Source organism: Rhizopus microsporus (assembly GCF_002708625.1).
Source record: "Rhizopus microsporus ATCC 52813 unplaced genomic scaffold scaffold_31, whole genome shotgun sequence".
Classification (NCBI taxonomy): domain Eukaryota; kingdom Fungi; phylum Mucoromycota; class Mucoromycetes; order Mucorales; family Rhizopodaceae; genus Rhizopus; species Rhizopus microsporus.
In genome coordinates, this window is record NW_019671946.1 from 85,207 (window position 1) to 106,471 (window position 21,265).

Genomic DNA, 21,265 nt, shown 5'->3' on the forward strand with positions numbered 1-21,265 from the left:
AGTATAAGCTACAAAGAAAATTGTGTTCTTGTTTCTATTTTTTTGACTATGAGAAAATAAATGTACGTACAAACTTGGTTTTTAGATGGAAGACTGAAAATAGTATCAGTTTGGCTTGAAAGGACTTTCACGTTTTAGATCTCGAAATATTTTGAATAGAAGGAAGCTTAGAGCCCAGGGATTGGCATCTCTCTTTTAGGAGATATGTACGTGTATTTTTATGGTTCGTGGGAATCAGATAGACAGGTGACTATATAAGGAATGGAACCAACAGACTTGGTTCTTAGAAAAACATGAATTGACCTTTCAAATAAAGAGGATCCCTATATTACCAAGTCTTCGGATTTAAGTATTAGAAATAGTATGATATGAATGCTCTTCAAAAACGTGGTCTTGCTGATTTTAAAACGGGAGATTTCTATTGTAAAACATGGATGGAAACTTGACAATGGTTTAAGAAACACGTTGGATGGTAGCGCAAACAGTGGTGTTACCTATTTATTAAAGCGGGATACTAAAGTTTCTCTATCTTTTGATACAATCACATGTCTTAAATAGTTGATGGAACGTATTCCCGTGTGTGATGACGGCTTTTATAAAGGCTTTTAAAGCCATGGCTCGCAATATACAGATGTATTAGTAAGTGTAACAGCTCGAACAAAGATGAGGTTCCTTCCAAAATAAGTAACTTTACGATTTCATGATCATTTCTTGCGTATCTATCTATTATTCCATTTTGCAAGATATACGGTTTATACTGAAAGTTATTGTAAATCAAAGTAGATTACACGAACATATTGTTGTTACTTTATACGAACTCAATTGATCCCCAAAGGGATCGACATGAAGCTCCCAGTCCATTACTCGGGGCGCGACTTATTGGATAATAAAGCTAGTTACAATGGAGCTGCTCTGTTCCGAAAAAGTGCTCGGAGAAATGTATTAAAAAGACAACTTATATATTTTAGTAATACACAAATCTAGACATCTTTTGTTGTATCAAACCTTGAGTCCCAAAAAGATCAGTAAAATGAATATCACTTTAAAAAATGACGAAAATAACAAACATCAACAAGGGTTGATCAATAACTACTTGGCAAATGCTGATTGCAAGTATTCAAAGAGGTATTTCCCTATAAATGAACATTATGGCCCGTGAATTCAGTGCTAGGATGAGATACAGGATAACCACTTATATTCTGTATCCATGCGATTTAATTTACGAAAAGTTACTCACACTTTTATTATTTAATGTCCATGATTTCCCTTTCATGAAACCATCCCCACACTATGAAGATGGAGATACTATGGATATATTCTTAGGTGCTTGTTATAATGTAGACGGCCAATGTATACAATATATTGCTGTATATATACCATAATCTAGTCATACATATCATTCCCACTCTGAGGGATTTGACATTGTGTCAAAAGAAACTTCCAATTATGGAATAAGGAAAGGATAGCTTAGGGTTTTCAAGGGCTTGTGTTACAAACTATAAGAATGTCACGCCATTTGCGGATTGTTTATCGACAATCATTTGGACTGCGTACAAGTCATAATTAACCTTCCGAGCAGTCTTTTTTTTAAATGATTGCTGATGTATAGATGTGGGAATATAGGTAGATCATAAAATTACTATTGAGATGCAAAGCTATTACCATAATAGTATCATGGTTATTTATAGACACTGTTTTATTTTTAACATCAGTGGGAAATGGCTTAATATGTATCTTTATCGCAGTACGCTATCTCGCAGTAATCGATTCTTTTCTTCTAGATTCAATTGAAAAGCCTCTTCGAAATGTAAGACAGATAATTTGCATAGCACTAATGTCACTTTAAGTTTTGGATTCGTGGACCCATTCACAGAGTGCCACGAGGCTTTGTGTTAATAATTAGCTTACACCAAGGATTGTACAAGCGATAGAGTTGATGTCAAGAGTGAGTTGTTTAGATATAATTAAAGCCCCTCTTTTTTTTTTTTCTGTTTTAACTGAGTTAGCATGCGTCAATTTTTTGTGAAATTCTTCAATGGTAATGGCCACAAACGTAACAAATGCCCGATTTATTAATTCTAAACAAACTGCAGATTTAAAAGCAATTAAAATACCGCAGTGCTTCATAAACGAATCTGTAGCACCCTTGTGTAGAATGCAATATAAAAAAAAACCTTTCGATCAATATGAGAGTATAGCAGCTTTCATTTAGGGAATATATATCTTAGTAACTTGTGCACGGTGTCACTAAATGAGATTATAGTTTCTATTACAAGACACGCGCTTTTGATGTCTAATTCACTATTAAAGAACAGAATGTTTGCTATTAGAAATTGCTCAAACACTATGAGATTTTAGTGCGAATAGTAACAATATATTAACACTCTGGAAGAAATGAGGTAACCAATGGAAATCTGGAGGAGTACAGTTAACGTTATCTCTCCCTTTCATTGTATCAAGTGTAGTCATAGAAATCACCACCATGAGAACATGACAGATCTTGTGATAGTTTGTGGCAATCGAGAAGAGCTAGTTTTTACTCTTTTTGGCCAATGCGTGTAACATGTCAATCATGCTTCCTTGACATTGTCGAATAGTAATAAAAAAAAAGTTATTGTGCTGACAAATGTTCAATTCAAGAGTTTAAACAGATATATCTAATAAATCATAAAGCATTAAAGAATACTAAATGACGTAATGCCAATTTACCTTGAAGGAATAGAGTATCTCAATGGATATTCCCTTTTCTACCGTTGATAATGAACGTGAACTAACTGATCCGTGCAATCGAACACAATGGTTGTACTGGATTATGATACCTCGGTGCTTATCAGAAAAAGGGAAATTTCTAAGGTTGGTAATGAAGACATGGGGGAATTCTAGTGTATCAAATATACAGAATACACACTCCCTTTTTTAATATCTCTTTTTCATTTCCTTTTCTTTTCTTTTTTTACCTCTTTTTTCCTCCTTTTTTCTTTTTCCTCGCTTTTTGCCATTTATACCTTCATTTTATATAAATAATATTTCATAGGCGTACTTTTTTATTTCTCGTCATTCTAAATGAGAACAAGCGCAAAACTCATTGGTAATCTCGTTCATCGTGTAGCGATCCGAGTAAGTTGAGACTTTCACACACACGCTGACTTGTGTGTCGCAGTAAAGGCTAAACATATAATAGTTGCCATATAAATCGGGGCAGCCCATAGAAGCAGTAGAACAAGATCCCATTGTGAAACAAACTGGTGAATAAACGTCTCGCATACAGAAACAAATTGACATTGCTTACCATTTTATGTAGTCGCTGCCCTTATTGAAGTATCAAAGTATAGGCTACCAACTGTAGCAAATACTCTAGGTTATGTATTAGAGAATGTGTCAAAGGTACAACTTTTTATTCAACACATTGCTTACTATATCTCATTTGAAAATAATAATAATGATAATAATAGACACATCAAATTTATGAACAAAATGTACCAGTAGATATTATGCAGTCGAAATTGTTTGTGCTTCGGTTATTATCTGCATGCATGCAACATCATTGGCATTATTACTGCGAGCAAGAAAAAGAAAAACACCCAGAAAGACCATCTAACGAACTTAGACTCAACTTACCACCATTAGATGCGCCGCTTGTGACCTTTATACTCGTCCTAATGAGTCGATATATTACACAGTATCATTTAATAGAAGAAACTAATTCTGAAATAACGCCACGCCCGATATATGATTTCGATGGTACAAAATACACCTATGGACAGATAAAGTTGAGCTTGATCACCGAAATATACAAAGCTTCAGCAAAAATTATATACTATGTCAGTTCAAGTAACTGGGACGCTTGTTACGCCAAAATCAAAAGCGCTGTTTTAAGATTAGGTTCCACACATTCGAACAATACAGAAGATATTCCACCTGAAATCAGAATGTTAGAGTGCATCTGTCTTAATAAAGAAAGACTAAAGATCGTGTTCAAAGGTAGAGATATCTCGATCCATTACTCACTTTAGGCTAACCGTAGATCTATTAGAATTGATCCCATACTATTTGCATATGAAAACACAAGGAAAATTACTATTCTCAAAACTACTGAGGAAATCCATTTGGAGATGGATAGAATTATACCCTGAAGAATTTGCTCAAGTGTGCACTGTTGATGAATTACCCGACTCCGAATTACTTTTCGATATGTGCAACTCTACTGCAGACAATTCGAAAAAACGATCGATCCTTTGGCCATTACAGACTATTCTGATCATACTTTCTCCTGAATTCTTGATGCAGGCCTTTATGGATCAGCCTTCTAGTCGTCGTGTTAATTTCATCCACCTGTTACGGAAAACACTACAGACAACCAAAGCCTTGGATCTTGCGACTGTCTGTTATGTAGATGTTTGTAAAGCAGCAACTTATGTTCCACCAAGTGAAGATTCAATACTACGACTGATGGCAGCTGATGTTGAGACAGATTTGAGGGATAAAGTATGGGATTTTTCAAAAGTAGCGAATGCGGAATCCACCATGCACACGTTGGGATATATTATCGACTATCAAACTTTAGCCACAGATTATCTGTTATCACGTATCAGGCTCGACAAGGAAAATGCAATAAAGACATTGATCCCTCCATGCATTGATGAAAACGCACCTATTATTGTAAAACTGGCCTTGGTAAAATCATGTTTAGCGATTGTGCTGGAAGAGAATCATTTGTCCTGGAACCCTTCTTTGTCATCCCTGTATGATGGAATTTGTGCGCCGCTTCGATCGTTGATGCGACAAACAATCCTACTGGAAATGTCCAAGCAGAAAGAATCAATACTTACGGATCATAGAAGTCGAGTGGAATTATTAGTAGATATGCTCAAGCTTTATAGAACAGACCCATTCTTGGCAGTTTTCGGTGAAGACTCCGATAGAGTTGAACAAAACGGTACATTCATGAATGGACTTGCTACTCTTTTAGTTCATCCTGTAAAAGTGGTGCGACAGGATGCCGCAGATTTGCTTATAAAGCTACATCAACCTGAGATTGCAGCACGTTGGACAACGGACTCAAATAATTTGTATCACTTTTGGAAAATAACTTCTCCTGCTATCGTCACTATTTCGCATCATATGTTGGATACTTCTTTAAAACAGAACATGCAAAGGTTTTTATTGAACGTTACAATAAAATTGCTAAAAACCCGAAGTGTGTATTTAAAGCATAAACAGGTGAGTTTGATCCAGGTGTTAATAAGAGTTGATGTTCATACTGTATACTCTAGGCACTGTTCAATATAGAAACAACAAATGTCAAGGAAAGAACACAGGCATCTATATCATTGGAAATTGCCCTTTTAATATTTTTGTGTTCTGCCCATAAGGAAGTCTGTGATGAAGCATCTGTCTGTATTAGAGTCATGTGTCAGGAAGCAAAAATTGTTGATATATGTGAGGAAGGCCCCAATCAAGCCACTTTAGCATGTAATCTGGAAGTCTATGAAGACCTTTCGGTAGATAATTACAGATTTGTTGGAAGAAAGGCTCAGCAAAAGCGATTTCGAAAGTGTTTACAGATGCTTCCGCATCACACACCAAGTTGCTTCGCAGCGTGGGAAGAAGCTTGGAAGAGATGGCTCATGCTAACACCTTATGTGAATAGACCCCAGGATGGAGAAGCTGAAGAAAATAATAAAGAAGGTACGTATATCATAAAAGGATCTCTACAGGAACATTCATAATTTTGTTATATATACAGGAATGAGCGGAAGTTTCAAAAAGGCTTCACAGGATGGGAAGAAAGATAAAACAAAAAATAAAGAAAGTACCAGCAGTAGCACGATTTCACCGCCTATTAGTAGAGTACAGCAAAATGTGGAATTAAATGAAAACAGATCAATCGAATGGCATAACTTTACAGGATTTTTAGCCGCTCTAGGGGGCTGCTGTCTAACAGAAGAAAAAGATATGGATGAAGTAGTCAGTTTGTCATCGGACTATTCACGAAGAACTAGCAATGAGCCTGTTGCCATGGTGGATGGTTTTATTTTAGAAATGACAGAAATGCTTGTCTCAAATAACGTTTATGTTAGAGAAGGCATCAAGGATATTCTTGGTAATGACCTCTCTCCCACCTTACTAGCAATCTTATTCCGTCATTTGGAAAATTACATGAAAAAACTATTTGATGCAAATGGCAAGGCGATTCGTAACCCACAAAACAAACTCTTTGTTGAGCAATCTGTACTTGTTCTGAGACTCATCTTGGACCGCTTGATCAATCCTAGCGACTGCTTGCTAAACATCGACTTTAGTACTTTGATGTTCCAATTTATAGACTATCTGGATGGTGTGCCCAATACCCATATCACATTGCGTATCAAAATCAAGACATGCATGCTTATTGAAGTGCTGATGGCAAAGAAAGAAAATATAATTATTCAAAATGAAATTGTACTGCGTAATAGATTACTAGATATTCTTATTGAATGGACAAGCGACATTGCTCTAGTAAGTGTCCTTTGCGCCTTATAATACAGCACTAATACTCTACCTATAAACACAGTTACGAAAACCACTTGAAGGCGGGCCACAGGTGGAGCGACTTCAAAAGGACTTGGATCTTGCATGCATGAAGGCTATCGTAAATGTACTACACCAGCTCCCACTCCAGAGCACCGAAACTGTTCGACTGTCGGATGCATCTTTAGTCAAAAGCAAACTGTTCTTAAAGTACTTTAACTTTTTCAGAAAGATTTTGGACAGATATAAACGTGCAGAGCGAGACATAATGACAAATAAGATGCCTATAGATCACAGAGATGGATCATACAGATCATTAGCATCTTCAAGCACAGGTGCATCAACGACAGCAGATTCACTTCAAGATATTATTCAAATGAAAGAATTGACCATTCTAGCCATGTCACATCTATTGAGTGCAAACGTGGAGGCGGGACTCAAGTATTCATTATCGATGGGCTACGACGACGACCAAAAGACACGTTGTTCGTTCATGCAAGTATTGACAAACATCCTTGACCATGGCACTGAATTCGAGACATTGGCAGAAAGTGTGATGACAGATAGATACGAAAAGCTGATTGACGTAAGATTGGGAAATGATAGTTTCTTCAAAAAGCATTTGCTAAATCTATAGCTATTAGACGCTGGTAGAGGCTGACATTGAGGTAATTCTTGCTCTGTGTGATGTTTGCCCTACATCAGAAATATCAAGCCTTGCAGAAGTACTACTGATTTCTTTCGAATCTCGTGGTAAAATCACTCCATTACTTAAAGCTATAATAGATCGGGAAGTGATGCAAACAGGTAACTTTATCCAAACTTAAAGAGAAACATAAACTAATTTGACACAATGTAGAACAAGAAGCAACTTTGTTTCGAGGAACTACAATTGCTACACGTATTCTGTCTATTTACAACAAAATTGTCTGCGGTGATTACGTTCGTTTTACGCTTTTGCCAGCCATAGAAAAAATCTGCGCCTTACCCAACGATCAACTCACCTGGGAGCTTGATCAACAAAAGATAAAAAATTCGGAGGATGTCATGAAAAATAAGAAAAACGTCATCCAAGCTACAGACATTTTATTGAACGCGATCTGTTCGTCGGTTGATAATGCACCAATGTAAGTGGGCTCCCTATATATAAAGCCATAATCTAATATAACCTAGGGTATTCCGTGAGCAACTTTCTTTAATTAGTGAATCAGTTGGAGCCCGCTTTCCAGAGGCTAATTTCACAGCTGTTGGTGGATTTGTATTTTTACGCATGTTTGGACCTGCTATTCTTTCTCCAGAAAACTCTGTCATTGCCAAAGGTGCCCTTCCAAAGAATACCAACGTCCGAAAGATTCTACTTCAGGCAACACGAATTATACAAAATCTCGCCAACAATGTCCTGTTTGGTGCAAAGGAAACACACATGATTATTCTGAATGATTTTTTGACAGTCAACATATACAGAGTAACTTCTTTTTTGAGGAGCATGGCTACATTACCTGCGCAGTATCCAGAGCAATCCGCTGGCGCATTGGTTATGGATCAAACAGGTTACATTCGGCTTCATACTTATCTAGCGGATAATTTGGATCGCATCTCTAGAGAATTAACCAGTAGAAATATTGGAAGAGGTGATGCTGAAAAATTACTTCGTTGCAAAAAGACACTTGATCGTCTTTCTACCCTTTTAGCACAGCTAGGTCGACCATCTGAAATACATGGCGCGGATTTTTTGTCTACTAGAAACTATACGATAGCAAATAATAACCGTACTTTTAACGAATTCATGAAGCGAAATGTACATCGTGACCTTTCAGCTATCAGATCACAGCATATTTTTTATCTTGGTGGAAAATCAAAAGAAGGACGACCCGTGTTTTACTTTCTTGCAAGGACAATAGAACCTGAGAGTATGGATCTTGAACTGCTTATGTATTATATACTCAGAGTAAGTCGAATATAAGATGAACTTTTAGCAGTACTGTTTACCTCTCCCTTAATCATTAGGCGATGGAACCTTATTTGAATTCACCATTTGAAGTATTAGTGGACGCAACAGGGTTTACCCTCGCTAATGCTATACCTATTCATTGGATAACCCAGCTTTTTCACATGATATTCAATGAGATGAATGATTACCTGGTGGCTGTACATATATATAATCCATCTACTCATCTTCAACGTCATCTTAGCAAGCTACCCCGTCCTATTGTGAACAGGATCATCAAAAGACTTCACTTTTATTCAAATTTGAATGAACTTTACGAAAACTTTTCACTTTCAGAATTCAAGCTTTCGAAAATGACTTGTAAGCAGGAGCTCAACTCTATTCTCTTTATACTAATCACTCTTATATATGCAGTGGACCTCGAGAAGGATGCTTGTGTCACAATTTTCCCAGTAACAAGGTTGACCAACCTGAGAACATCCATACCTGTCATTGTAAAGATTGGTCTAGAGGAAATACAAATAATTACAGTATGTACCTTAATGATAATCAAACAGCATCTTATTTATTTTTTTATTTTTGCATAGATGAAGAAACAAGAAGTCTTTTATAACGTTCATGCCATATTACGAGATATTCATCATATATCAGAGATAGAAGATATAACCGCTTTGCCTTCTTCTAAATCGGAAAGTGGAGGAGAAATTTCCATAAAATATGATAGAGGGAAGTCTACGATGGTCTTAGCTTCGGCTCAACGAGACGTCATACTTGCTGTAAGTATCTATAGAAGCATGTTCAGGAGGATATCTAACCCTTGTTTTAATAGCATCTTCGTCATAGCAAGCAACGATATGAAGCATCTAAGCCTAATATGATACATGAGCGTGCAATCAGACCAAATGATGTTCCTGGAAGATTACTTAATATGGCCTTGTTGAACATTGGAAATAGCGACCCTGGCCTTCGATTAGCTGCATACAATTTACTGTATTCTCTAAGTCTTTCATTTAAATTCAATGTTGGAAATCAATTGCTAAATGCTAAAGGTATGTGCGACAAGTCGAGTATAAAAAAGTGCACTTTATTTACAAGTCTTAGATCTTTGTATTCCTTCAAACAGCATAAACTTTATTGTGGGAATCAGTGAGCGCCTGGCTCAGAATGAACTTCATTTGACGTTGGAATTCCTGGATGAAGCACTGGTTGGCTTATCAAAATCAAATGATAGCATGCAGCAATTGTGTTTAGATTATATGGCACCTTGGTTACTAAACTTGGGACATTTTGCTAGATATGATCCTGAAGAACAAAAATCCAGTGCTACAAAGACAAAGGAATTCATTATGTCATTGATCCGCTTGACCATAAATAGAGTAGAGGTACGTTCATTGCTTTTTCTTAAGAGAAAAAAAAAAAAAAATAAACAAACATATTTTAAACTTAGCTCTATAAACATATGCAAGCCAAAATCTGGAAGACACTGACAGAAGTTGAAGAGATTGTTAACCTCGTAATTGATTGCTTCGTACAGTGTTCTATTGAATACGGCATAGGCTCTCCTCAGGCTGAGATGATTGCTGATACGTTGGTGACAATGTCAAGTGTATCTATCCGAGGCAAAATTATAAGTCGAATGAGGCGATTGATCGAAAGTACATCCTTTCAACCCTGCAGACAATTGACTGAACATCCAGCATGGAAAGAAATTGCAATTCTGCTTCGATTTATCCTCATGTTATCATTCAACAACACTGGGTCAATCGTGCCCTATATACCAGAAATATATCATGTTATCTCCATCCTAGTTGTTACTGGCCCTACATTTATTAGATCATCTGTGCATGAACTTGTTGTAAATACTATTCATACCTTGTGTACCATGAATGCTTGCTTGCCTGAAGAAAATGTTAAAAAGCTGCACTTTGTCCTGAACGATGTCTGTGATAGCAAGAATCGTGTTCTCTTTGGACTTACAAAGCAAATGGCTAATGCATTTACTATCACCACAGAAACTACCTCTGACTATGCTGAATCGATCAACCTCGTGTCTTTACAAAATATTGTAAAGTTATTGATGGATACCTTAAATTATGGTGCACCTACTGTTGATATAGCCAACATGTGGAGAGCGAGATGGATGGGCTTAGTAACCAGCACTGCCTTTTACTTTAATCCTGCCATTCAACCAAGATCATTCGTGGTATTAGGCTGCCTTGCCCAAGATGATGTAGATGATGACCTCTTGTATCAGATCCTCGTAGCACTGAAGGGTGCATTAGCCATCTTTATTGAAACAGAGCCAAATCTGATCATAAGCATCATGATGTGCTTAACCAATATCATTGACAATCTTCCTACTGATTCTAGATACATTCTCCATCTCTTCTGGCTTGCGGTTGCTCTTGTTCAAATTGGTCATCCCGCCATCTTTCAGACAGCTGTGGAACTCCTTCATTCTGTTCTTCGTGCACTCGATTCTAGAAAGATATTTGCTCATAAAACAATCGAGCAGGTCCTATTGGATGCACGAATCGACCTGGAGGACTGTGCCTTTGAACTTGACAAGGCGTGTGGTGTAAACTTTAACGAGTACTTTTCCTTTGCAATTGCTGTTATCTTGCTGAAGGGATTGAAACAGTGTGAATCAAAGGACGTTGTTTATCATTGTCTTTGTTCATTTTTACAAATCGATTCAAAGCGGTCAGTTCAGCAAGGCTTCATTGAGTCGCGTTCGATTGGTTATTTGGCTGGTTTGCTACCCTTTATTGCAAAGGATGATAAGCTGAAGGAGCTACTGGCTGTAGCAGGCGTGTGCGAAATGGATGTAGAGAATATTGATTTAGGAATATCAAATCCAAGTCTATTTGATTTCCTTGAAATTCCTGATAATAGCACTGCTCTCCTTTTGGTCTCTCTGCTAGTTACATTATTAAATGCATCCGAAAACGAATCAGAGAAACTTTTCTTGTATAATTTACTGGCTGATGCAGCAAACTGGGTACCAGAAGTATTCGCTCTCATGTAAGTAAAGCAGCTATAATACACATTCCAAAGTACTAAACCTTTAATTAGCTATGAATCCTTACTTCCTAAAATGAATCAAATGGTCATCAACAGCCAAAATCAAGACTTGATTGAAGCTGTGAAAAACATCCTATTGACTGCATGTTCAGAACCTGCCTTCCTTGCCGTGCCTCAGAAGCGTACACAGAAATGGGGACTCGATAATCTGAGATTCTCATCTCTTATTGATCCTACTTTTGGTGCCGTAAAGACAAATGTAACAGTCAATGCTAAGCTAGCCAGTAAGCTATTGGGTGCTATTACCGAGCACCAATAATACTTCACTCCTTTTTTTTACACAACTATGCCCCAAACCCTGTAAATTCTCGATACATTCCTATGATTGCAACATACAAAAAATTAGATCATAATAATAAAAATAAGCATTTTAATCAGTTCTTATATTCAAAATACGCTTTTTATTTGATGAAAATGATATTAAAAATAAAGACTCTTTGCTCACATTGGTCAATTAGAAAAAAACCCACACACAAAAAAAAAAAGAAAGAATCATACCGAGGGAGTCTTAGATATCCGAGTGTAGCTCCACCAACCATATAAATGGGCATCTACCTACCTGTTTTATCTGTTATAAAAAGAGATTAGTCATATTTTTATATTTAGGTTGGTGGCTAACTACTACTGTTGTTGCTGCTGTATGTGTACGAAAAAAGAAAACACATCGCGACGCATGAATTACCATGATCCGCTCATAAGGGTATGATCTCAGCCAAACCAAATGGTTTGGCACCCCTCGGTTGTTCTTTTTAAGTACAACGTTAGTAGGTAAAACAGATAATTGTCTTTACGCATAGTTCTCCAAGGGAAAGTAAACCAAAGGGAAGTCATACTGTTTTCTTGAGTTTGCTTACTTACCTAAAGAGAACCAGAGGCGCAGGCACGACAATTATATTTATTTGCTGAATTCTAATTCTTCTCTCTATATATGCTTGGTATTTCTTTACATTGGGTTGAAAATACGATCAATTTCCTCGAGTGTTTTGCCTTTAGTTTCTGGAATAAAGAGACTTCCCAAGAAGAGCACAGTGCAACAGGCGCCAAAGAAGTAATAACCACCGTAAATTGTGTTGTCCATGAATATAGGCATAATAAATGTCATAAAGATACCAATAGCCCAGTTGATACCGTAAGCTAAAGCAATCACCTTGGCACGTGTACGCATGTTGGATATTTCTGCAGGGTAAATGTAGGCCACAGGTCCCCAGCTGTAGGCATAAGCGGCCTGGAAAATAAACACAAGTGCAATGACACAGTTACGAGCATTGCTGTTTGCTAACCCAATGCTGCCATCTTCACCAATAGTATTATAGCCTTGGAAAAGACCACCAACAATATACATTGATGCTCCCATGATAAAGGCACCAGAAGCAAACACGAGACGACGTCCGACCTTGTCAACATACATCATAGTAAGTATGGTAAAGATAAGCACCAAGACATTACTAGCGCCACTGGTTGCCAAAGAAATCGCAGTATCATTCAAACCAGCCTGTTGAAAGATTTGAGGAGTATAGTAACTAATGGAATATGTTCCAGTAAAGGCAGCACCATTACCAGCGAAAAGACCAAGCAGAGTGCGTTTCATGTTTGTTCCTCGGAAGCATTCAACAAATGTACGGTCACCAAAGGATCGCTCGGTTTCAATTTCTTCACAGATACTCTTAAACTCGTTCTTCACTTCAGGATCATCGATTGTAGACTCGTGCAGTTTAGCCAAAACCACAAGGGCTTCTTCTTTACGCCCCTTATCAATTAACCAACGAGGAGAGAAAGGCATAAAGTAGACTACAGACAGTAAGACACAAATGCCCACCTGGATCAAGAAAGGTGCTCGCCATGACCAGTCGGAGGTAAGATAGGATGTTCCAAAATTAACAAAGAAGCCTACGATCGTACCCAATGAAGCAGTAGCACTGAAAAGGGTAATCAAACGACCACGGATGTCTGGAGGAGCGATTTCAGTATGGTAGAGAGGTATAGCATTTGTCAAGAACCCTTCACCAAAACCAACCAATAAGCGGCCAGCCATGAGTAATCCAAAGTTGTAGCCTATAGTTTCGAAAAGAGCACCAATAGCAAATACCCATGTTCCAAGGAGAATAGTGTACTTTCGACCTATGGTGTCTAAAAGTAGCAGTGTTAACATTATTATATTATAGAAAAATAATAATACATATAGATCATACCACACACATTGCCTGATGCTAGTCCACCGATAGTAGCAGTCAACAACATCATTGCAACAAGTAATGCTTGACGATAAGTTGAATCCACATTCAAGAAACGGTCTTGGAAGGGTTCCAAGACCATGATGCCCGAGATAGCACCAGTATCAAAACCAACGACAAATCCACCACCAGCAGCAATAATACCGGCAAGATAGAGCGATTTACGGCCCCCTCGATGGACTTCATGTATAGTAGGAATAGATTCTTGATCTATATCCTTGACTTCGTTATCAGTTTTAAAGCCCATGTTTTTATGGCAATAAAAAAAAGCAGTAAAAGAAAAAGAAGTAAATGCTTTAATATATAAAAAATTTTTTATTCCTTGCCTTTCTGAGAAATGGTTCCAGATCAAGATGAACCAGATAAAGAGTCACGTAGCACCATTCGTATTTAAAGACACATATGGCTTGGTGTACTTGTCATCTACTTCTAACGTGATCGTTAGTGTTAATATGATATATTTCATTCACTATATCTAATTCATTTTATAAAGTACAAAGTGATTCTAGTTACACGAACTTTGACTGAGAATAGCCTTGGATCAAATAGGATCAGTTCATAATCGCGCGACCCCCCCATGTCAGATAGATTATATGTCAAATAGTTTCAAGATGATAGTTAATCAAGAACATCTAAAAGCACATATACACTCCTCTCAGTTATTCATACAACAGACAAACCATTGACGTACACGTATTACATGTATCCTATGTTTATTTACAATTGTTCCTGAAATACACTTTTTCAGTGATAGGGTGATGTTATGACAAGTCTAAATTTTTTATTGGCAGGTCCTTTTTAAAGGTATAAATCGAAAACATCGTGTCATTTTGTTGGCTCTAAAATATTCAATGTAGACTGCTCAATTCCCTAATCATTTTGACTGGGAATATCCTTTAATTTTTTTTTTTTTTTTTTCTGATCTAGCTGGGGCTAGTTGATCTTTCAAAACTTGATAAAAACTTATAAACTGCAATTGGTTAGCAAAATGTATTTAGAAAGCGTACAACCTGTAGCTCGAATTACTTTATGATTGATAATATTGACCATTGAAATGAGACAAACGATAATGGATAAAAGCACATGCTTCAAGTTAGCATAAACCAATACTCAAGTATCACTTTTTGTTGCTTGCATCGAGCACACACTCCCATCAGTGATTTGACCCAGAATTTGAGCGGCCCTTGTATCACGTTACCCTAGCTTACACTTTTACTCAAATCTCTTATTTTGTTATCTTTTTTCCTTTTTCTCTCTCTTTTTCTCGACAGCTCTTTCTTACATTAATGTCTGCTTCAACTGAGAACAAGGCCCCTGAACCTAAATTTGCTCAACCCAAGCCATATAAGGTTGACCTTGAGCCTGGAAAGGTAAGCTAGGCACACGCTTTTTTTTTTTATGTCTTGCCTCTAACTTGTTTGGCAGGAATACTATTGGTAACAGAATAGAACTTTTTTTTTTAATAATCTAATACTCTTTCAAAGGTGCACATGCGGTGAATCCAAGACTCAACCCTTCTGTGATGGATCGGTAATAGTTATCTCACATACAAGTGTATGCAAAATATAAATAATGCATTTAGCATAGAAAAGAAGGCGTCTTTAAGCCAAAGAAGATCGTAGTTGACGAAGCCAAAACTTATTATTTGTGTGGATGCAAGATCACAAAGGACCCCAATGGTTTCTGTGACGGTACACATCGTAAAGAAGAGGGTATCCGTAAATACAATGAATTCCTGCTCAAGGCCAATAACGACCTGAAGACTCAAAAGGAAATGGCTATCAAGGCTCAAGAAGAACTTGAGGCCAAATTAAAGAAGGCAGAAAGAAAGCAAGTCATTGCTGATGTTGTCGCTGGTTTATCTTTGACGCTCGTTGTTGCTGGTGTAGCTTTAGCCTGGTATTCTCGTAAATAAACTGTCTTTATTTAAACGTTTGAATGATGAGAACCATAAAATTGAAGTGTATACGCCGTTTGATGCTCTGGCATCATCAAGAAAGTATAGTCGTTTTCACTATTCAAATACGCGTAGTGTTCTTTTCCTTTCCAAGTATAAGGCGAGTCACGATAGCCGTATACGGTGAGTGATGTCCAGTGGTTGATGATGTCAGGTACCATTAGTTTTCTAATGTATTGTCAAGTATCTCTCTTTTTGTCTTAATTTTTCTCTCTTTACCTTATCATTGTCATAACATTGTGGATAAAAGGAGTAGGCAAAAGCCCTTTCCATTTTATCAAGGTGCCTGTTTGACTGTCCAGGTAAGGCGCTGGGGCTTTATATACAGAGATGAATGGATCTACTGCCTTTGTCGTCTTGGCTTTTATTCTATTTGACCTTATATAAGCTAGTCCAATCCACTCTAATGCATTCATGACATGTCTATCCCAATCTTCGGCTGGTTGACCGTTTAAAGAGTGGTTGATACTTTCAAAACTGGGTATATGAATGTCAGTCAATGTCTCAAATTGAGGCTCTATGTCTATCTTTGTCACTTTCTTCACTTGAGATGGCCATTCAATATCCACAGATTGCCCAGTCACTATGTTAAAGTAAGCTTTCTGGATTGACATTTTAGATATTCTTGCCTTTATCAGTTGCTGCAAAAACTAGCTTGAATGTCTGTGTCAATGTGTTCTCAAGACACCACTTTAATCTTTCAAACTGTTTACTTCCTGGGTGCAATTGATTATCCTTAAGTGGAATGTTGATTACTAGATGATCGTTAGTTATCCTTGGGGGTTAGTAGCTTATTTATGCTTACTGTATTTGTTATGCTTCATGGATGCCTTTGATCTGTGCTGTACTTGAATACCAAACTTTTCATACGCGTCTTTTACTAAACTTAATGAAAGGTTTCCTTCTGGATCAAGCACAATAACATTATCTGTGTTTAGATCCGTATTCAAAGTGTGCATCATCAGGTTGTACTGATCTGTTGTAATTTAACTGTCAACTCTTGTTCTTTCTTTCTTTCGTTCTTTCTTGTACCTGATTGAAAGAATGTCTTGAAGAAGTTTAAATCTAATAATATAGAAAGAGGAGCTTCTACTTGATAATAATATCCAAGCTTTTGGTTAAAGTGTTCATTTGCTAAATTAATAGAGCATCCAGGTAAAAATACAGTCAGCTAAAAAGCACAATAAGTAACTTTTGTTATAAATCGCAATAGCATTTACTGCCTGATTAAAAGGATGCATATCAATCATGTTTTTCCAAATGGAATCATGTTTTGATAAATCGAGATAGTTTAAATCAGCAAAGGATTTCGAAGATTCATCGTTGGCAATATAAGTTTTTTGACTCATAAGAAAAAATAAAATAAAATGCGTGCCCTGTGACTTTTTTGTACTGTATAAGATTTTGAATTAAAGCTTGATGAAATAGCCATATTTTTAATCAATAATGGATTCAGTACTAGGCCAGCATTGTATATTTGATAAAAGAGGTCAGTAGCTTAAGCCAGTCTTTTGTTTTATCAGCTTCCCCAGTTTGAAAGTGCATTCTTCTGTGGTGAAAGAAAATGTACGATTTATATTACAGTGCGGCTGGTAAATTTTGTCCGTTATCAAAAAATAAACGTTGATACTCCCAAAATGAATCTTGATGTTGTTAAGGTATACAGTTTGAATTTTTGTACATTCATACAGTACTATCCGTTGAGCATTCACTAGCATGATTGGTGTATAGCTTGCACTTCTACAATAGGATTCTTTGTGCTTTGAAACAAACGATCTATAGTTTTCGGTTTTACAAGAAGCCTTCCAGGTCTACTGTTTCTAACGATGAGGCTCAAGAAGACCTCTACAAAGAACCATTTTCTTATGTAATCACTCAAGTCAAAGCTAAAGTCTTCTTCTAACTCCTTCCGGAATATATACTTTGAAAAAGCAAACGTATGTGCTGCTAGTGTGTTGGTTATATTCACTAGCTCGTGCAAAGATTGTGTATAATTTGGCTTCCATATAGACTTCATGGTGGTTTTGGCTGCTATCACGCGCTTTTTTACTATGTTTGCGTTTGCGGATGAATTACTAGAGTCACTAACGGCGTTGTACTTTGCAGTAGCAACAGTAGACTTTGCAAAGGAGCATCATCACTAGGTTTAGATTCGATGATAGCAGTAGAAGTAGAGCTACTAGGCTTTTCTTTGCTTTTCTCCATTCGTTTTTGAGAACTATTTACAGGTGTAGGTTCCCTACCTATATTGTTTTCATATTGAGACAACTATTATCTGGATGACCTATTGTACTTATACATACTTTTTCTTTTTCTAGTTATAGTTGGCTGAAAATCATCATCAGAATTCTCTTCTGTCACATTCTCATATTTGTCTATAATACCACGATTTTTGTAGTCAGCATTGGGCGTAATAAAAGTCAATCATTTGTATATATATCTTACCTTCCACTACTTTTTTGGGCGACTCCTTTTGTTGTGGAGAAGTGGTTGTTTGCTTATTCTTCCCTTTCATGTAAGTTCTTTTTTGAAAGCTATGAAGGAAGAAGCTTGATTCAGTACCCTGTGGTAATCAAAGAAAGACAGACAAAAGAAAAGAAGTAAAAAAATGAAATCGAGCTATACCTACAATAATATTTTTTTTTTCTGGAATAGCTACTGTCTCCATTTACGATATTAAATTTAAAATACCATATATGTTTACCGATATTATGGGATACTTGTGTTGTGAACTGACTTGACTTTGTTGAACTTTTTTGCAGTAATGATTGATCCTGAGACAAAGAAAACCTATGCATTTCTGTTGTTGTTTTAAAGATATCAACTCAATAGACTTATTTGATAAAGTAAGCTCAATAATAGAATATCAATACATTAAATAGACAAAGGCCAAAATGTAAGGAAGGTTCAATTAATGGTATACATCATAGTATTATGGATGATCAGTTGTAGTATTTTTGCAAGTTTCCAGAAAGGGTTACGACTACAGAAAATTAACGAATATAATTGTGCTAATTGCCACAGCTTCAATAGATACGCAACTATGACTAACGATTAGTTAAATACAACGCTTAAGAAGAAGGAAAAGGTACGAATAGACAGCTGTTTACATTTAGAAAATATCACAATGGAACTAATCAACGAATAAAGTAAGGTTTCGAAAACAACAATCATTTGATAACAGGCTGACAATTATTTTTTAGCTAGATGCTATTTATTTTTCAAGAATCAACCTGTTGCCGAAGTGGAAGGAGAAGATGAGGTGGTAATAGGGTCATTCACGCCACGCTTTATTTTCAGATAATATTATATAATAAGAAAATTTTTTTTTCTATATTACTTCTTCAAATCTTTTCGCGTCCCATGCCCATTTTTTGTGCTTGCGTAGGGGGCGGAAAAAACAAGTCTTTAAGCCAAGTTAAAGTTGTCGGGTGGGTGACCACCTCACCTTCTTCCACTTCGGCAACAGATTGATTGGCAGGCATACTGGTTCCAATTATTGTTGCCTCCGTTTCAGGTTCCGATGAGATGGTAGTCTTCTCCGTAGCAGAAAAAATGGTAGTTGTAATTTCTTCACTTTCTTGAACTATGTCAAACGGTTTATAATAATATTTTTCAAACGTGTCTGACTTGCTTGACCAATTTGCCTGTTTTTTGACTTGTTTGATACTGTGTCCTTTCATCACTGCCCAGGTGCTTGCTGCAGCACGAATTGAGTGAGCTTTGTGTATACTTGTGTCTATACCCGAATCTTGCACCACTTGCTGGATTCACGTAGCAACTGCCGATGGTTGTACTGGCTTGACTTTGGATTTGTCTTCCACGTGGGCTAAGAATAGTGTGTGGCCTGGCGGTAGTGGCGACCTAACTTCTTGCGTGCGTTCCAGATATAGTTCCAGAGTTTTCATTGAGCAATCATCTTTTGGAAGATTGAACGAAATTCCTATATTGGTTGTCTTGTACTGACTTTCCTTGGGTTCTCTGCATGCCAAAGACATTCCTAGACTACGTCCCTGTCGGTCATAAGTAAACCACACATCCCGGTGTTGCAGTCTCCCTAATTCGGATCGAAGCCTCATCATCGTAGAAATAGCTAACCAGAGCAGAGTCTTCTTCTGGAGTTGGTTCACGTCTAAGTCCCGTACTGGTCCCCATCCACGCACGTGATCTATGACAAGTTAGATGGCCCTTGTGTCTTGCTTTTCTGTGATAGGGATTAAGGCTGTGGGCTTGCGTTTGGCCTGGAAGAACGTTGCAATCAGCGGGTCTTCTTCTATCAATCTTTTGTCTTCGTGAAAAATGCTAAATACGGAAGCAATTACTGAGTGATAACGTTCAGTGTGGGTGCTGACAGGTGAGGATGGTCGTTTAGGAAGCGATAAACCGCATGGGGATCATAAGCTTTGCAATCTAAGTTGTGTTGTTGGCACCAGTTTGACCATACTCGCCAACCATGGCCGTATGCTTTGTGGGTTTTTGTCCTTGTCGCTTGTGACAAATATTCCACGTCCTCTATATTTAATCCTTCTGCAATGCGTTTTTGGAAGATAGTAGCCATGCATGGTTAGGTCTGGCTTGGATGGTTGGTGACGGATTGGTGTTCCGTTCTTCTGCGATGCCTTATTTATCCACCATGTCAGTTCTTGAATGTTCGGTATGCTATATTGACATGGTGCTTCCCAATTGTGGTTCAACAATCGCAATGACCTTGCTAGATCCTGTTGCAAGTGTCTCACGTGGAGAAGTGCTTCGCCAATTTCCGGTATCATTGCTGTCACCTTCCCAATAAGGCTCACTATCCATCGGCATGATCTCCGTTTGTTATCTTTTAATAGTTGACGAATCCGTGAATTTAATTTTTGGATCTTCACCTGTGGAACTTGAATTGTCATCTCTCGAGAATTGAAGAGGAACCCAAGGAATGATTGTACCCGTTGGGGTTGGAGTATGCTCTTTTCTTGGTTGATTAAAAAACCCAGCTGTTCCAGATGTGATATGATCTTGGTCGTATGTTCTTGCATTTCCTCTTTCGTTCTTGCTAATACACATATGTCGTCTAGATAGAAGACAAACCTGATTCCCGATTTGCGTAATGGTTCGAGAGCATATCTCATCAGCTTGGAAAATATGTGAGGAGCCACATTGAGGCCAAAGGCCAGACTCCTGTATCTGTATACCGTCCCCCGATGGAGAAGTGTAAGAAAATCGCGGGAACCTTGGTGTATCGGTATGGCTGTGTACGCATTCTTCAAGTCTATTTTGCACATATAGTCGTTCGGTTCAATCAGTTCTCTCAGTGCCGGTACTCCTTCCATCTTGAAAATAAAGCGTGGCGTGAAAAAGCCTATTACCACCTCATTGGAACCTGAAACGGAGGCAACAATGATTGGAACAAGTATGCCTTCCAATTGCCATTTATTTTCAAAAATCACTATCTATTTTTCGATAACGCACAAAATTTGCCAGCCGCACTGTATATAATCTCTCACCAAATTTGCAGTGTGTATGGGGGAGCATTATCGTTGTTTTTTTTTT

General features: G+C 37.4%; 5 protein-coding genes across 5 annotated transcripts; 2 read left to right on the plus strand and 3 right to left on the minus strand.

The window, feature by feature from the left end:
- Positions 1 to 3,063: 3,063 nt before the first annotated feature.
- On the plus strand, positions 3,064 to 11,801 carry RHIMIDRAFT_242367 (uncharacterized protein; the record flags this gene model as incomplete). Its single annotated transcript, XM_023609765.1, has 18 exons — positions 3,064 to 3,117; positions 3,182 to 3,245; positions 3,302 to 3,384; positions 3,453 to 3,981; positions 4,034 to 5,220; positions 5,274 to 5,688; positions 5,747 to 6,498; positions 6,554 to 7,096; positions 7,155 to 7,317; positions 7,370 to 7,637; positions 7,684 to 8,458; positions 8,518 to 8,818; positions 8,873 to 8,988; positions 9,046 to 9,234; positions 9,288 to 9,507; positions 9,560 to 9,840; positions 9,906 to 11,482; positions 11,534 to 11,801. The coding sequence occupies 18 exons, from the start codon at positions 3,064 to 3,066 to the stop codon at positions 11,799 to 11,801; spliced, it is 7,785 nt and encodes a 2,594-aa protein (XP_023461421.1).
- Positions 11,802 to 12,485: 684 nt separating this feature from the next.
- On the minus strand, positions 12,486 to 14,020 carry RHIMIDRAFT_286841 (general substrate transporter; the record flags this gene model as incomplete). The annotated part of the gene is made up of 2 exons (XM_023613418.1): positions 12,486 to 13,669; positions 13,732 to 14,020. The coding sequence occupies 2 exons, from the start codon at positions 14,018 to 14,020 to the stop codon at positions 12,486 to 12,488; spliced, it is 1,473 nt and encodes a 490-aa protein (XP_023461422.1).
- Positions 14,021 to 15,059: 1,039 nt separating this feature from the next.
- RHIMIDRAFT_242369 (uncharacterized protein) lies at positions 15,060 to 15,688 on the plus strand (the record flags this gene model as incomplete). Its single annotated transcript, XM_023609766.1, has 4 exons — positions 15,060 to 15,143; positions 15,199 to 15,209; positions 15,258 to 15,303; positions 15,356 to 15,688. 4 exons carry the CDS (start codon positions 15,060 to 15,062, stop codon positions 15,686 to 15,688), a joined length of 474 nt encoding a protein of 157 aa, XP_023461423.1.
- On the minus strand, positions 15,586 to 17,073 carry RHIMIDRAFT_95873 (ribonuclease P). The gene is made up of 5 exons (XM_023615928.1): positions 16,951 to 17,073; positions 16,536 to 16,901; positions 16,360 to 16,485; positions 15,950 to 16,313; positions 15,586 to 15,898 (listed from the first exon to the last, which is right to left on the minus strand). The coding sequence occupies exons 2-5, from the start codon at positions 16,690 to 16,692 to the stop codon at positions 15,700 to 15,702; spliced, it is 846 nt and encodes a 281-aa protein (XP_023461424.1). The 5' UTR covers positions 16,693 to 16,901; positions 16,951 to 17,073; the 3' UTR covers positions 15,586 to 15,699.
- Positions 17,074 to 17,779: 706 nt separating this feature from the next.
- Positions 17,780 to 18,245, minus strand: RHIMIDRAFT_316583 (uncharacterized protein; the record flags this gene model as incomplete). Its single annotated transcript, XM_023615063.1, has 3 exons — positions 17,780 to 17,973; positions 18,034 to 18,105; positions 18,176 to 18,245. The coding sequence occupies 3 exons, from the start codon at positions 18,243 to 18,245 to the stop codon at positions 17,780 to 17,782; spliced, it is 336 nt and encodes a 111-aa protein (XP_023461425.1).
- Between the last annotated feature and the right edge of the window lie 3,020 nt (positions 18,246 to 21,265).

Coding starts and splice junctions, on each gene's coding strand:
- RHIMIDRAFT_95873 (XM_023615928.1), bottom strand. CDS start 16,692: ATGATGCACACTTTGAATACGGATCTAAACACAGATAATGTTATTGTG. Junction 16,486..16,535: donor CATGAAGCATAACAAATACA/GTAAGCATAAAT, acceptor ACGATCATCTAG/TAATCAACATTCCACTTAAG. Junction 16,314..16,359: donor TTTTGCAGCAACTGATAAAG/GCAAGAATATCT, acceptor ACTTTAACATAG/TGACTGGGCAATCTGTGGAT.